This window comes from Miscanthus floridulus, chromosome 6, assembly GCF_019320115.1.
Source record: "Miscanthus floridulus cultivar M001 chromosome 6, ASM1932011v1, whole genome shotgun sequence".
NCBI lineage: Eukaryota > Viridiplantae > Streptophyta > Magnoliopsida > Poales > Poaceae > Miscanthus > Miscanthus floridulus.
In genome coordinates this window covers 139,166,170-139,183,919 of record NC_089585.1, presented here as the reverse complement: position 1 = coordinate 139,183,919, position 17,750 = coordinate 139,166,170, and the positions used below count along the sequence as shown (strand labels likewise).

At 45.9% G+C, this 17,750-nt stretch overlaps 1 protein-coding gene across 2 annotated transcripts; it reads right to left on the bottom strand.

The window, feature by feature from the left end:
* Window positions 1-838: 838 nt before the first annotated feature.
* Window positions 839-4,725, bottom strand: LOC136459876 (probable glycerol-3-phosphate dehydrogenase [NAD(+)] 1, cytosolic). Of its 2 annotated transcripts, none has more exons than XM_066459725.1 (6): window positions 4,336-4,725; window positions 3,317-4,208; window positions 2,334-2,555; window positions 1,610-1,857; window positions 1,314-1,453; window positions 839-1,178 (listed from the first exon to the last, which is right to left on the bottom strand). In XM_066459725.1, exons 2-6 carry the CDS (start codon window positions 3,957-3,959, stop codon window positions 1,055-1,057), a joined length of 1,377 nt encoding a protein of 458 aa, XP_066315822.1. In that variant the 5' UTR covers window positions 3,960-4,208; window positions 4,336-4,725; the 3' UTR covers window positions 839-1,054. The 2 variants fall into 2 exon arrangements, with proteins under 2 accessions (XP_066315822.1, XP_066315823.1); XM_066459726.1 differs by having other exon boundaries at window positions 4,354-4,725.
* Window positions 4,726-17,750: the final 13,025 nt, after the last annotated feature.

The following is a 17,750-nucleotide window of genomic DNA, read 5'->3' as shown; positions in this document are numbered from 1 at the left end:
GTCCTCAAGGAAATATAGGATCTGAGACGCTGCAAAATAGTGATTTCCACGAAGACATTTTTCTTTGAACCTTCTAGTCACATAGAAAAGGTCAAAGGGCACCCCTTGTACTGATAATGTTATGGCATATATATAGCATTTTGATATTAACACCTATGTCAGGACTGATTCTCTCCTTGGCAACCATTGGCCTGTTCTAAACATCGTCCTCTTTTAGGACTTAGGGCGTCCCTTAGCAGCTAGCTATTTGGCTAGCTATTTTAACATAGATAGGTAAAAAGTAGGAGAGAGACTAGTTACTAGCGACGAATAAATAATTGATTCGAGAGAGGAACATCTGTGTCTAATAGTACATAGAAAAATAAAAATATATAAAATAGTCTTTGCTTTTGCCGCTCACCTCCACGTAAGCTAGCTACGTAGCTAGCACCATTCAGCCTGTTCGTTTGCTCGTATACAATCGTGGATTATAAGTTGAAATAGTATTTTTCTCTTATACCAAACCAGTCGGCAGTAAATAATCCACGATCGTTTACGACGAAACGAACAGACTGATTGCGGACAACTTAGGAGAGTTACATATCTGTCAGCCAGCACATGAGCGGGCAAGTTTCTCAAGTTGTGAGTTTCTTGTGTCATTACTCATTAGTCATTAGTGCTTCGGCTGCGCACGGGATGTGCTCTGCTTGTCATTACTCATTAGTCATTAGATGCTGCATGTTGCAGAAAACTGAGAAAAGCACCCGCAAAAAACACACAGCTCGATCGTGAAAATCAGACACACCGACACAACACATTGCACGATGCCAATTTCCAGCAAGAAATCTTCCTCGAGGACTTCATATAATATGCACTTATAGCATTTATTGATTCAGTAATCTCTTGTACACCATGGCAATGAGGAAGCACAAAGAATTGTACAACTCGGACACAGGACAGCAATCACAGTGGAGATGCCTGCTCCAAGCTCGATCAAGAATGATCGGGCAGCTTGGTGAGTTCGATTTCATGCACCATTCATTTTATATTCTACTAATTTACAGGACTAACTAGATCATGGTTTTCCAAGGAGAGACGGGCGGTAGAATGCATGGCTTTGTGCCATCTCAATCCTTTCCCGAGGATCATTCATCGTTTCATCCCTCAGGGCTTGGAGAATGTCCCTTGCTGGGAGCTCCCTGCACACAAGTCAGGTATATATCAGAAGGGTAAAATGAAAGCAGTTAAATGCATGATTGTCACTTTTTCACTCCTCAAGCACACTGTAAATTTCTCCAGTTATGTGGAGAGTAATGGTGGTACATAGCACAAACCTTTTAATCAGTATTCTGTAAAGCCTTTTCAGGATTGGGCATAGCTCAGCTGGAGCAACCTGCTTGTTTTCTTCCGGGTGCTGCACACTTAAGCTGGGCTGACTAAGCAGCTCAAAAAATGCACCAACGGCAGAGACACCCTATCCAATGGAATGGCAAAATGATAATCGTGAATCACATTGTGCAAAAAGGAGAAGGGATGGCTGCAAATGTCAGGGTTATCAAATATTCCAACAGCTCAGAGATCTTCTCGTAATAAAACAAGACAAAATGAAAAGAAAAAGTCGTTACATTACCTGAATCATTCCCTTTCCCTTGATACTATCACCCATGTCAGGACTCAACTCTCCCTTGGCAAGCATTTGGCCATACCATGCATTGCGACCTTTTAGAAGAGTTACATAAGTGTCAGCCAGAAGAGGACCAGCGAGTTTCTCGGGTTGCTCTGTCAGCAAATGAGTAATGAATATCATCTCTGACGTGCAATGAGCAAAATATACAGATTTGCTTGTTGCACTCTCGTTTGTTAAAGCTGCCACCATTCCTGAAACATAAAGAGAAATATGATAAAACTGGTACTCACAGAAAATGCAGTAAAACAGAGTATAAGAAACTACACACGTCTATGTGTGTGTTTGACAAAAAAAAAAGTTGAAGAAACTATCCTATTTGTGCCCATTGCCATTTATGACAAAAACAATGTTCATTCAAAGAATGGAGATTATCGAAAGGTAATCAGCAAGTATTTAACCCTACATCCCTATTTAAAGGTTTTCCAATTTGATTGTTTCTTTTCTTAGAATTCTAAGGAGCCCTTCTGATCTTAGTGCACCCCACCCATACTCTATTCAGGCAAAGAGGTCATGGTGATGGCCCGATGGATGACCATTAAGAGATCAACTAAAATTTAAGCAAAGAAAAACATTTCGATGTTTATTATGTTTTCTTCAACATCAAGGAGTAGATGCCAATTGTACAATAATGTTCACAGCCAAAAAAGAACATAGAAGTTAGTTTTACCTGCGCCAATTGCATAGACATTCTTTAGGCCACCCATCACCTCATGAGTGACAAGATCACTGTTGTCCCAGACAATGAAATGTGGTTGCCTCAAAAACTTAGCAAGAGGCTTCCTCCACTTGTTGGATCCACAGATTCGAGCGTTTGCATACTCTTTGTTATAAATTTCTGAGGCGATGTTTGGTCCTCCAAGATAGAGTATATTCTCAGTCGGAACTCCAGCTGCAATGCACTCCTAAAGAATATCAGCCCGTACTGTTGAGCTCAAATATGCAGGCCAAGCATTAAGCAGAGCACCAAAAAAAAATGAGTATACATTTCAACTAGATGCATGTCAAGATCAAGGTCATTCCTTCCATCAGGGCATTGAAGATAAGCACCATGTCATGATCATGCCATAAATTTACAACCTTGGGGTGTTTTGACTTCCAGTATACACAAAACACATCATAATGGTAAATAAAGAATTGGAACAGACACGTAAACCTATCAATCAGAATTCATTGCAGTCTTCGAATGGAGGGGGAAATTTGATACTATTATGGAGCGAATGAATTGTTGGTGAGTGCATATCCACAAACTAACTATGTTAAGCAGCTAATGGCATTAATTATGCAAATTATCTGGTCAGGGTATAGCAGACAAGAAATAAATGGGCTCATGCTGTCCTATATAAATGGATAATATGGCAGGTAACGTAATGAGATTATTAGCATAGACTATAGACATCAGGTTCGTTTGTCAGAGATGTGCAGTACACAAATGAGCTTTCCACATGATAACATTTTGTACACTGATAAAGAATTCTGCTATTTAATCATAGCCAAGTACTACAAACACTTTGATCAAGCAGCTTATCATGCACGTCACAAATCATAATAGCAACCAAGACCATTCAACTTCTTTAAGGAAACTTGGTGATTGAATCTTTCAAGTTTAAAATACGCAGGCAGGGACAAGACAGAGACAAGAGAGATTCTTACTTGCAGAGCTAATCATTTGAGTAGGTGTAATGATACGAGGTATTGGATCCAACGAGGCCTCAATTCCCTTGGCGAGGGAAATTATCACCGGAACACTGATCCTCTCCTTCCAATACTTGCTGATCTCATCAAACACCTCCCTCGTCTCGGTGGACGGCACCCCATTCACGACGATGTCGGCATCCCAGACGGCCTCCTGCAGGTTGGTGACGACCTTGAGAGGGCAGAGCGGCGTCTCGATCATGTTCAGACAGAACCCATCCTTCAGTATCTCGTCAGCATACAGCGTGCGGTCTCCGAGCCGCGCCTCGACGTACTTGAGGTAGGCGCAGCGGCGGATGAGGCGCCTGAGCACGTCCTCCCTGGAGTTGATCACCTCGAACAGGTGCTCCGCGGTGGAGCGGTCCACCGTCCGGCCCGGGCGGCGCCAGATCCTTATCTGCACCTTGTCCCGGAAATGGCCGTAGGCGTCCTGCAGGAGAGCGGCGAAGACGCTGCCCCACGCGCCGGCGCCGACGCTGACGATCTTGAGCAGGTCCCCCTCCGACTTGCCGAGCAACCGGCGCAGCTCGTCCAACCGCTCCTCCGTGGCCGTGCCATTGCCACCGTGGACCGATCCATTGACGTGCACGCTCCCAACCATCTCCCGAGCCCAGTAGTCAGTGCAGCAGGAAGGGCTCGGCTCACAGGCGCGCGCTCCGCCAGGTAATTAATCGAGCACCTTGAGCGCGAGCGCGAGGTATTCCCACCCTCCCAGAGCCCGATTCCTGCATCACCCAACGACCCCGCCGCGCGCGAGACCGCTCCGACCGCCGCTCACCAACCGCGAACCTAACACAACGCCCTCCGATCCTCCCTTACAAAACTCCGAGAGCTGGTCATCCACCACCACCTACAAACCAAAGAAACGGCAAGCACAGCACAGAACATAATCAAGCACGGCACGGCACCTATGTGTAGCAGGGGCGCAGTGATGGATAAGTAAGGAGATGAGCCGCAGTAGTAACGCAAGCGGCTACCTTTACGTCGCCACCCACCTCCAGCTCAAGGATCCCGGGGGCGGAGCTGGCCGGCAGCCGGCATTGGGGTGAGGAGGAGGGGCGCGGGGTGGGTGGCGGATGGATTGGACGCAACGGCCCGGCCGGCGCTGGAATGGAAGTAAGCGCCCGATCGCCTTGGATAAGTAGATAGATGGGGGCGGGGCGGCCCGGAGGTGGGTGGAGGCATTGATGGGCATGGGTGGCGCCAACCATGCAGTGCCCGCCATTAATGAGCAAGCGAGCGAGGGCCGGGAGCGGAGACGTGGAGTGGAGTGGGGGAGGAGCAGCAGAGGGGAGGGACAGGACAAGCCTCTGCTTCAGTGCTTCGCTCGCTGCTTCCCGAGCTGCTAGATAGAGTGATGAAACGAACTGCTGCGACTACGATCGATACCGATGCGCCAGCTACAACGACGGAGATGGGGATATTGATATGGCCAGATGCGATTCTATGGCAGCAGATGGAGTTGATCGCTGTCTGTCTTCGTTGACACTGGCACAGGAGCATGTACATCACATGCGGGAGTGGGCAGCAGCGGCAAGTATCGCTGTCCTCCCCTCCCGGACGGACAGTTGCAGTTGCAGCTTTCTAGCTCAGCTCCGCGGAGGCGAAACATACCGACGTCCCTCTCAGGCACATGTTCGCCCATGAGCTCCTTTCTTGGTTAGTTGGTTGTCATTTGCAACCTCCACCACGCCACCACGGTACTCCCTCCGTCCACACGCTCCTGAGCCCTTTCTTGGTTGTCAGCTGCAACCTCCACTATGGTACTCCCTTCGTCCATAACCGATGATGTTAGCCCTCGAGACAAAAATTAAAAAGAAGTGAAAAATGTAGTGTGTAGGGAAACGAGAAGGAAAGAGATAATGACAGAGATGTATTGAAAAACAAAAGGACACGTCGTAAAGTGAAATGACAACTAATCTGTGACAAGCGTAGAAGCTTAGAAGATCAAGTATTATGGGACGAAGAGAGTAGATTGCTAGGCTAGCACAGCTCAAGGATCAGGACCGTACCTAAGATGAACAAAATACAGTACATGATGAACCCCTGAAAATCGAGAAAACATCATAACCAAAATGCATAGTTCCACTTAATTATAAAGCAAAGGAGACAAGGTAAGGAGCCACAGCATGCTTTTAATGGAAGCTAAGGAGCCAAACATACCGGTGGACATGGTCACTGAACCTTACGTTAGTGAGTTGGTCCAATTAACAACCCAGTAATTGCAGGTCTATTTGGATATGTCGCATTTATTTTTTCTATTCAAAGGAAGCTTTTGTTAATGAAGACTTGAGGTCTTCTTGGTTGGCATCTAATTTTTGCCCAACCAAAATCATGGTAAGTCAAAAATTTTGTTATCAACTGATGGATTGCCAAAGAATTGGCACACCAATGTTTATAGCCAAAGTTTTGGCAAGTTTCTATAAACTTCTTGAATTGCATAAGAGAGAAAATGTGCTTTCTACTATTGTTATAACACTCAACCAATTGCACACCTGCTTTTTTGCCCTAACTTCGGCAAACCTTGATTTTGGCAAGCCTAAGTTTGGGTTTACCATGATCTTGGTTGGGCAAGAATTGAAAGCCAACCAAGCAGGCCCTTGATCTAAAGGCTCTTACATTTCGGGCCCACCCCGCATGTCAATCTACTAGCCTGTCAGCGATGCGATCACATCGTAGGAGCACTCGCCGGAGAACGATGGGCACATGAGCCACTTTAGGTACTTCAAGTGTCTCTTTGTTCAGCTATGAGTTATGGGGAAACAACTGTGAACTATATGCCGTGGAAAAGTTGTAAGTAGTTAGGTTAAAACAATTATAAAACATATCCCCTTTCTCCGCCTCTATTGAAACCGCTATGGAACGTTTCTCTGTTTTTGTTCATTTGGAAAGACAACCAGAAAGTAGGGTCCAAATTGCTGCAAAAATTGTATTACATGAAAGCAGCGGCTAAAAAAGCAACTTCAGTTTCCACTTATCTGGTTGATGTTCTACTTTTTGATAGTAGAAGTAATTTCTAGAAGCTGAACCAAACACCGCCCTAGTCTCCTACACCTAAATGGTTTTTTCTATAAAAAGAAGAGTAAAATATATGAGCATTTATCAAACTTATCCCGTGTTGTCATCCATGCCCCATGCCCATTTAGATCCAAAATTAAACATATCCATAATTATTGGTTTATTTTTTCAAAAAAAAATGGAGGGAAGCTGTGGGGGATACACCCCCGGTACCACAAGATGGTATACGGGCCGCACCATCCGAGGTGGCCTGGCCCGTAAGATCGAGGCGTGCACGGCAAGATTACAAGTTGTACTAGATATTGTAATAGTACCAAATATGATACTTTACTTGTAACCCTCCTCCTCCAGACTATATAAGGAGAGGCATGGGTCCCCCTCAGAGGAGACCTCAATCAATACAGAATAATGAGACACAGGACGTAGGTATTACGCCAACACGGCGGCCGAACCTGTATAAATCTTGTGTCTTGTGCCTCTGTAACCATCTGGTTCCTGATTACACGCACCGTCTACCGACAGTCTACCATCATGGGCATACCCCTAGATGGACTGCCGACCATATTTCATCGACAATGGCGCGCCAGGTAGAGGGTGTGCGCGCTGATCCATGGCGAACCAGATGGCGTACCTCAAGATCAACCAGACTTTCTCTGCAAAATCGTTCTTGGATTTTGCACGGGAACTTCTACATCGTCATCTTCGGCGATTCGGCTTTTTGTGTACCTCGAGCTATAGAGCCCCAGGGCCTGGTGCGATCGCCTCGTCCTGCTCGTGGAGCACTCAGTCAAATCATCGACAGCGTCATCGACATGCACCGTGTCCAAGCTGAGCCCGATTCTGATACGCGGGCAATCTGCCTCGATCAAGTTCGATCCCAGCATCCGGCCTCTGCCGACTTCAGGACCGATCAAACCTGACTGCAACTAGTATGCGAGACCAGACTTTGTCCTAGGTCCTCACGTCGCCGCAGCGTGCGGCCAAGGAGGAGGCCCAGGCTACAGATCGGCAAACGCCTTGACGACTAAGTTTTGGCGTGGATTCTCCGATGACACACACAAGGCTCCAGGCAATCACCAAAGAAGGCAAATAAGCATCGGCCGTGCAAACAAGGATTTGCATGTATACATGCACGGTGCGTCTATCAAGCATGCTAGCTAATCTTCAACGATCAAGAAAACGATTGCATGTATTCATGCATATACATCTACAGAGCCATGACGCACACAACATACGTGTGCATCATGCCCAGTCTCCGCATCTGAGCTGAATACTACAGCAAGTATTGGAGCCGCGTACGTGACGACAAAGCTCTCCGACGTCGACATGATCACCGCGATGATCTTCTGAGGCACGGATGCGGCATCGGTCCTCCATCGAACGAACTGCTAAGCGTGCCATCCGAGCCATCAAGCGGCACCGCAACACGATTCCGTCCCGACGGCGGACTCTGCGGCAGACAAGAATTAGAAGACGAGTTCACCTGGAGGCCAGCAACGAGGCCGCGGAGTCATGCAAGCCAATGACAAACAAGCAAGCTAGATCATCATGCAAGCCGCAGATACTTCCGTGTATACATGCATCTACGCTCGATGTTCTCACGAACAGTTTCGGCAAGCTAGATCATCATCCAATCGCCGAGATCCAATCAAGACGTACGGCCTACAGCCGCATACATGCAACCTCGTCATCGGGCGTCTTCTCCGACTTCACCGACCCGCCGAGGACTCGGCGACGCAACTACGTGGCGTTTGCACTCCGAGCCGCATCCGCATGGGAGTTCTACTCCAATTCGAATCAAACACAACAGAGATCTCCATGGAAGCAAATCTGCATGCATGCAAGCAAATAAGGAAGAAGTATGTGTACATGTACGTGCAAGCCAACTGCAGATCGCTACGGCACTTGCATGTGCACACGTACATATGGCATCAAGCACGCTTTGACCACGTCCCAAATGGCTACGCCGAGCTCCAACCACGTCGACCACGGACCACGTCGACCACATCTCGAGCGGCTCCGCCGAGCTCCGACCACGGACCACGTCGACCACGTCCCGAGCGGCTCTGCCGAGCTTCGACCACCTCGACCACCAGACCAAGTCGCAATGATGATCACCGCGAAGAACGGCGCTACGACAACCGCGACCACCGTCATGACGACAGGTCGGAAAGCTCGAGGACCAAACAACTTCATCACCGCCGACCAGATTTCTATCCAAAGATAAGTACACTTCTAATATTTATATTTAATATAATTTTTCATTACGACGTTTCTCCGCAAACGTCCTCGTTATGATTATTCTTCAAATAATGTTTGTCCATGTATACAATCTTAAATATAACATACAACTATACTTAATACAAATCCTCGACCAGTCATGTTGAAGCTCGATGTCTCCAGAAAAGGCCCTGTCTCCTGCTCCTCCCTACACGTGTACGAGCGTCTGTCCTCTGCGTTATGGGTGGTCGGCAGCGACTCCTTAGCGACGCTTTGTTCTTCCTACACGTGCACGGGCTCCGCGCCCCGCGTTATGGTTAACGGACTAGCTAGAGCTGGAGACTCAGCTACATACTAACTGGTCGGACAGTTTATATTAAGTATAAACACAAACTTCACATTAACACTGATGTTTACAAAGCACCAACTGCTTTATCACATCATGCTCATTTGCAAATGACTGCTGGGCGTCATACGCTATTTCTTCACCGCTGATTTTTTCTCCATAATTTATTATTGTGTACATCATGTACTACCATTCTACATATTTATATTGCAGGAATTTCGAGCTATGCTCGGGGACTTTGTCGCTCGCTTCTCGACCTACGCTCGGGGACTACCTCGATCACTCTCCGACCACAGCTCGGGGACTGCCTCGATCACTCTTCGACCACAGCTCGGGGACTTCGTCGCTCGCTTCTCGACCTACGCTCGGGGACTTCGTCACTTGCTTCTTGACCTACGCTCGGGGACTGCCTCGACCACTCTCCGACCATGGCTCGGGGACTTTGCGTCTCGACTACATGCGACTGGCGACTCGCATACAGTTGGGATATTTTTTCTCACTTAGACCTTGCTACAAGGCTCATACATCACCTTCCAGCAAGCTCGGGGACTACATCGGTACGATGCACCTGCCGGTGCAGCTCGTATCGCCTGTACGACGATTGGATTCTCAACTTAACTGGGAATTCTTTTTAGACCCTGGCACCACGTGCCTACGTCACCTACTACCAGGCTCGGGGACTAAGTGGGCACACTTCACCTTGCGGTGAATGTGCTTGTTTTTCGACCACTACGCCTCTGACGATCAAAGACGCTACGCTTCAAGACACCCTTACGTTTCTTCACAGAAACCCAAGTGGGCACACTTCCCAGGACGGAAATCTTTTTCTTTCTTCTTAAGAGCACCATACATTCTTCGGACAACCTACTTCTCCGACGACAACGGTGGTCGGAGATGTCAAGAACTCAAGCCTCACTGTTCGGAGAAGGTTAAAATGGCGTGTCGCATTAGAATACATGGCGCTCGGGGACTAGCTGTGGGGGATACACCCCCGGGTACCACAAGATGGTACACGGGCCGCACCATCCGAGGTGGCCCGGCCAGTAAGATCGAGGCGTGCACGGCAAGATTATAAGTTATACTAGATATTGTAATAGTACCAAATAGGATACTTTACTTATAACCCTCCTCCTCCAGACTATATAAGGAGAGGCAGGGGTCCCCCTTAGAGGAGGTCTCAATCAATATAGAATAATGAGACACGGGACGTAGGTATTACGCCAACACGGCGGCCGAACCTGTATAAATCTTGTGTCTTGTGCCTCTGTAACCATCTGGTTCCTGATTACACGCACCGTCTACCGACAATCTACCATCATGGGCATACCCCTAGATGGACTGCCGACCATATTTTGTCGAAGCTAGGCCCATACCTTTTTTTTGGGAAGCTAGGCCCATACCTGGGCTGTTGTGCCTGTTGAAGTAAACTGGGCTTTCGCCTACCCAAAAGCCCACAGCTTTGCTAAACAAGCTAAGATAAGACTCCAATTGGGCTCGCGTTTCTTGGCCCCACAACCCACATCCCACGTCTAAATGGAGCTGAAAGGAGACCCGACGTCGCTGGTCGTCGCCTACGACAGTACGACTACGACCCCTCCTTCGACGAGGAAGACGTCGGCGAACCTCCCGTCGCCGCGGCGCCACAGCCTGCCCCCATCGGTCTGCAGCCGATGCCTCCATCTCCTCCGACGACGGTGGGCACTGTTGGAATAAAAAAGAACATGACCTTAGCCATAGATCTAGCGGGTACATCTTACTATAAACATGATGAACACACCCTAGAACTTTGAACTACTATATCTAGAGGGAGAGGAAGGGATGAAAAGGGTTGACCGTCTGTGCCCTTGGAGGAGGATCCGCTTGCGTCCGCCATGGAGTCGGTGAAGGCAGTGGTGCCGTGTAGTGGTCGTAGGTGACATGGTCCGATGGCAGCGGGTCGGCGAAGGCAGTGGAGTCCGATGACGTAGTCCTGTGGCGCAGTTCGGTGGCGGTGAGGCAGTGGAGTTTCCCATCACTGGCTGCGCACCCTCTAGATCGGATTAGGGATTTCGGTGGGGAACTGTAGCTCGGTCAACCTCGTACTCAGAGCTGCCGGCCCCCACCTCTATATATAGCGCAGTGTGACAGGGGCCCTCTAGCCATAGTGGGCTGGGTGCCCCGATCAGGGCACGGATCAAAGGCCCAACTGGGCCGTTGGGCCCAGTATGGGATTAGAGATCAATCTAACAATCTTCCCTTTGATCTCCTACCATCTTTCAATTTCATATCATTTACTTTTGTTTATTCCATTACAGATAAGCGCATAGAGCATGTTTCATCGTCATAATCAATTGCCGATAGATTTAACAACTGCAACACACCACTCTGTTCTGAAATAGATACTTAACTTTGGGCCTTCTTTTTGTCTAGGAATTATAGGCTTTTCCTTAAACCCATGCCGGCTACATGTTCTCTGAACACGTTAGGTGGTTAGCCTTTTGTAAGCGGATCCGCGAGCATCTTTTCGGTACTTATATGCTCAAGACTTATGACATGATCTCGGACTTTATCTTTCACAACATAATACTTTATGTCAATGTATTTGGCAACACCACTTGACTTATTGTTGTGAGCATACTGTACTACCGGATTATTATCGCAGTATAACTTAAGTGGTCTATAGATGTCGTCAACCACCTTCAAAACGGGTATGAACTTCTTTAGCCAGTTCACCTGCCACGTTGCTTCATAACACGCTACAAACTCGACATACATTGTGGACGATATAGTGATAGTTTGCTTTGAGCTTTTCCATGAAATAGCCCCCCCTGCGAGAGTGAATACATATCCAGACATGGATTTTCTATCAACTCCCGCATAATCAGAATCTAAATATCCCACTATATGGAGTGAATCTAATCTTCTATACGTCATCATGAGGCTTTTCGTTCCTTGCAAATAACGCAAGACTTTCTTTACTAATTTCCAGTATTCTGTTCCAGGATTGCTCTAGAATCTGCCAAGTAACCTGATAACAAATGCCAAGTCAGGGCGCGTACATACTTGAGCATATTGCAAGCTTCCGACAGCTGAAACATATAGAACCATTTTCATTTGATCGATCTCATACTGATTCCTAGGGCATTGAAAACCCCCATATCTGTCGCCCTTAACTATAGGAGCAGGTGAGGGACTATATTTGTGCATATTGAATTTCTTTAAGATCTTTTCTATGTATGCCTTTTGTGACAATCATAATACCCCTTTACTTCTATCTCGGTGAATCTCGATCCCTAGAACGAATGAAGCTTCACCAAGATATTTCATATTAAATTTTGAGGACAAAAACTTTTTTGTCTCTAGTAGTAGACTGACATCACTACTAGCAAGTAAGATATCATCCACATACAGGACAAGAAAGATAAACTTTCCATTCTTAAACTTTGCATAGACACAATTGTCCTCTACATTCTCTTTAAACCTAAAATTCCTTATTGTCTGATCAAACTTTAAGTACCACTGTCTTGAAGCTTGTTTTAATCCATAAATAGATTTCTTTAGGCGGCATTCCATTCGTTCTTTTCCTTTCATGACAAAACCTTTCGGTTGTGCCATATAAACATTTTCCTCCAAGTCCCCGTTGAGAAATGCCGTCTTTACATCCATCTGATGTAATTCTAAATCGTAATGTGCCACTAATGCCATTATGATTCTGTAGGAATCCTTACATGAGACTGGAGAAAAGGTCTCATTGTAATCAATGCCTTCTCTTTGCGTAAAGTCTTTTGCCACAAGTCGCGCTTTATATCTCTCTATATTCCCTTGAGAGTCAAGTTTTGTTTTGTAGACCCATTTACAGCCTACTATTTTGGCTCCTTTAGGAATTATTTCTAAGTCCCAAACTTTATTGGTATTCATAGATTTCATTTCATCTTCCATGGCCTCAAGCCACTTTGATGAATGATCACTTCTCATGGCTTCTTCAAATGAGGTGGGATCATCCTCCATTTAAAATTCCTCAGTATTATATACTTCATAGTTAGCAGGAATATCTGATTTTCTAACTCTTTAAGACCTTCTAGGGGCCTCCATATTTGGCACATCTTCTATTTGATGCTGTTGTTGCTCCTGTAAGGTCGAGATGGTGAACTAGAGGGGGGTGAATAGTCCTTTCTAAAATTAATCACATCGGCTAACCGAAACAAGTGCGGAATTAAAATTATCGGTCTAGCCAAGACTACACCCCTCTATTTATATTCTCTAGTACCTTCCAAAGATACTAATTAAGCAACAAAGGTGCCGGGCTAACTAGAGCTCACCTAACCAATTCTAGGAGCAAGGTCACACAAACATATGCCACTAGTATTTCAAGCAATGAGGGAGCTCCTACACATACTAGTAAGCAAAAGCACAAAGCCAACTAAGCTCACTAGCAATGCTCAATAACAAGGCAACCAATGCCAAATTAGAGAGCGTAAATACTTAGCTACACAAACTAAGCAAAGTGACTAACAAGGTTACATAAACCAAATTAGCCACGCAAGGGAGCTACTTCTATGCTACACAAGCAAGAAGGTAACTAGTGAGCTACACAAGCTAACTAATTACAAGAGCAACTACACAAGCACAATGTATATAAAAGTAATCACAAGCTTGTGTAAGGAGATTGCAAACCAACGAGAAGAACAAGGTTGACACGGTGATTTTCTCCCGAGGTTCACGTGCTTGCCAACACGCTACGTCCCCGTTGTATCGACCACTCACTTGATGGTTCAGCGGCTAATTGGCATCACCCGCCAAGCCCGCACGTCGGGCACCGCAAGAACCTACCCCGAAAATGAGGGTAGCTCAATGACACGCTCAACTAGAGTTGCTCTTCGTGGCTCCCGCGGGGCGAGCATAATGCCCCTCACAAAGCTCTTCTCCGGAGCACCGCACAAGCTTCTTGTGGGCTTCGACGGAGACCACCACCAAGCCGTCTAGGAGGTGGCAACCTCTAAGAGTAACAAGCACCACCGGCTTGCAACTCAATCACCTAGTGCCACTCGATGCAATCTCACAATGCAATGCACTAGAATCACACTCACTCGCAATCGATTCACAGTCTTGCAAGCACAAGTGAGCTAGAGGGCATCCAAGCACTCCTACACAAGCCACATAGGTGTGAGGGTGCTCAGCAAGCAGCCCAAGGCCGGCCACCACTTCTATTTATAGCCCCATGGGCTAAACTAGCCGTTACCCCTTCACTGGGCAAGATTTAGGACGACCGGATGCGCAGGTCATAACGACCGGACGCTGAAACCCAGCGTCCGATCACTTACAGAGAGGTTCCAGCGATGTTTTTCAGCGACCGGACGCGTCCGGTCATCACTTACCGGACTCTCCCAGCGTCCGGTCGCTTCTGGACACGCTAAAAGCACTGACCCGACTGTCCCAGCGTCCGGTCGCTTCTGTACACGCTAAAAGCACTGACCGGATGCTAGGACCGGACGCGCAGGTCCTGACCGGACGCTGGAACCCAGCGTTCGGTCGTTTTTCGTGCAGCGTCCGGTCACAGACCTTTCAGCGCTAAAACGGCTATAACTCTTAGCTTTGAACTCCGATTTCGATGATCTTGGACATTTTGGAAAGCTTACTCAGAGGGCTACACATCCCATATGCATACTTGATCCAAATCATAATGGATCAAAGCAATATTCCAATCCAAAGACCATCCTATAGTTCGGAGTACACCGAAAAACCTTTTTCTCTTCTCTAAGTTGATTCACAACAACTCTAACTTCTTCTCCTTTGCAAATGTGCCAACACCACCAAGTGTACACTACAATGTGTATGTGTGTTAGCTTTTCACAAACATTTTCTAAAGGATTAGTCACTCAACTTGCCACGCCACTCGAACCTAGCAATGATGCAAAGTTAGATCACTCAAGTGGCACTAGATGACCGATATGCAAATAAGTTTGCCCCTCTTGATAGTACGGCCATCTATCCTAAATCCGGTCATCAACTTCTCTACACACCTATGACCGGTGAAATGAAATACCCTAGGTTATACCTTTTCCTTGCACATTTCATTCCATCTCCTCCAATGTCGATACAACACATGCACCAACATGATCAACAATGATATGATCCACTTCATATCATCATGTGATCATATTGGTTCATCAATCTTGACTTCACTTGCTTTTCACCGTTGCCTTCATCCATCGGCGCCAAGTCTTGCTTAAGCTTCACCGCCATGTGGTCCATCGCTCCAAATCCTCTGACTTGCCCTTCACGCTTGCAACCGGTCCATTAAGCCAAGTCTTGTCTTGATCTTCTCCACCTTGATCATGTGACTCAATGTCATGTCTCATGTGCAATAAGCTCATTCATCATCACATGTGTGAGCTTTGCAACATCTCCAAACTATTTTCACCTTCACAGTATATGTTGCTCACACACATGTACTTATGGACTAATCACATGTGTATCTCATATAAACACAATTAGTCCACCTAGGGTTGTCACTCAATTACCAAAACCACACAAGGACCTTTCAGCTCCCCTCATGTGTGACAATAGGTTCTATAGGATCCTGAAGAACAGGTTCCTCATCATCATTCATTGTTGCCACAGGCGGAATAACAACAGGTGCTGGCACCACAGTATCTTGCACTATCGGTGCAGCGATAGCAGGTAGTGAGAAAAATGGCTCATGAATCATCAGAGTGGGCGCATACACCCACTTCTTTTCAAGGTCAATTTCTCGAGCTACCATGCTCCCCCTCATCATTTCATCCTCTAGGAAGACAGTGTGTCTTGTTTCCACAAACTTTGTATGTCTGTCTGGATAGTAGAAACGAAAACCTTTTGACTTTTCTGGGTAGCCAATGAAATGGCAACTTACTGTTTTGGGATCTAGCTTCCCAATGTTTGGGTTAAATACTTTAGCCTCAGCAGGACCCCCCCCACATGAAGTGGTTTAGTGAGGGTACTCTTCCAGTCCACAACTCATACGGTGTTTTAGGCATCGACTTACTTGGTACTCTATTGAGAATATGAATGGCGGTTTTTAACGCCTCCATCCATAGGCTCAACGGTAAGGTGGAGTAACTTATTATATTGCGCACCATATCCATCAGGGTACGATTGCGTCTTTCAGCTACTCTATTCTATTGAGGTTCGCTCGGTGTAGAATACTGGGCTACTATACCATTCTCCTGTAAGAACCTTGCAAAAGGTCCAGGAACTTAGCCATATGGGGTATGCCGACCGTAGTACTCCCCCCCATGGTCGGACCTGACTTTCTTAATCTTTAAATTGTGTTGGTTTTCAACTTCTGCCTCAACTATCTTAAATTTATCCAATGCTTCTGTTCTTTCTTTGATTGGATAAATGTAGCCATAACGGGAGTAATCATCTGTGAATGTTATGAACGAATCATAACCATCCACACTCTTTATAGGAAACGGACCACAGATGTCTGTGTGAATAATCTGTAAAATTCCTACGCTTCATTTGGCATCTTTCTTAATTTTCTTTACATACTTTCCTTTTATGCATTCTCTGCAATGTTCTAAATCTGAGAATTCTAATGGAGGAAGAATATCATTCTTAACTAGTTTTTCTATTCTCCCCCTCAAAATATGGCCTAAATGACAGTGCTATAATTTCGACGACACATCGTGAGCTCTCTTTCGTTTTCTGTTTACATCCGTAGATGAGGATACATTCTCATTGTTGCACGCAATGTTCCCATCATCACATACAACATTCACATCATCACATAGTGATAACAAATAAAGCTCAATTTGTAAGATAGCAAGACCAACACATGTATTATTAAATGTTATCTTACATTTGCCATTTCTAAAATGGCAATCATATCCATCATTGTCCAAGCATGAAACACTAATCAAGTTTCTCTGTAAAGAGGGAACATAAAGTACATCTCAAAGTAAAAGTGTAAAGCCATCAGCAAGCTCTAGAGAAAGATCGCCAACGGCTTCAATATCTACTCGAACTTTATTTGTAACTTTAACGTGTCTTTCTCTTCTTTGCGTAGTCCTCGTCGAACGGGATCCCTATAAGGAATTAGCAACATGAACAGTTGTACCTGAGTCAATCCACCTAGTAGATTTCGAATACTGTACATACAGGGATTCATTTATGAACGTAATAATATTCTCACCTTTCTTTGCCATGATTATCTTTAAGTAATCGGGACAATCTTTCTTATAATGTCCCGTCTTCTTACAATAGAGACACTGGTCTTTCTCTACTATGAACTTGTTCTACTGAGGCTGATGCAGCATGAGACCCTTTTCCTTTGACTTTGAGGAGGAGTTAGCATTATTATTATTTTTCTTGTTGTCTTTCACATAATTGATAGTGCCACCATTGACAGCTTTTATTCTCTCCTCCTCTTACACACACATAGCCATGAGCCTCTCTAAGTCCCACTTCTCGGGCTGTATATTGTAGTTGATAATAAAATTATCAAATTTCTTTGACAAGGAAGCAAAAATCAGATGGATAAGAAACTCTTCCTTGAGAGCCAGATCCATTGGTTTCAGCTTGGATGCCAAATTGCTCATCCTTAGTATGTGCTCTCTTATGCCACTATTTTTAGAGTACCTCTCTATCACCAGCTGCTTTATCAGCTGGGTAGCATATGTCTTTGAAGAGCCAGTGAACTGACTCTTTATTCTATCGAGGTACTCGGTGACCGTGTCACACTCTGGGATTGAGTTCACAATTGCAGGCTCAATCGTGTTCTTTATCACAACCAAATATTTTTTATTGGCAGTGACCCACTTCCTATGCTTAAGGTCATATGACATC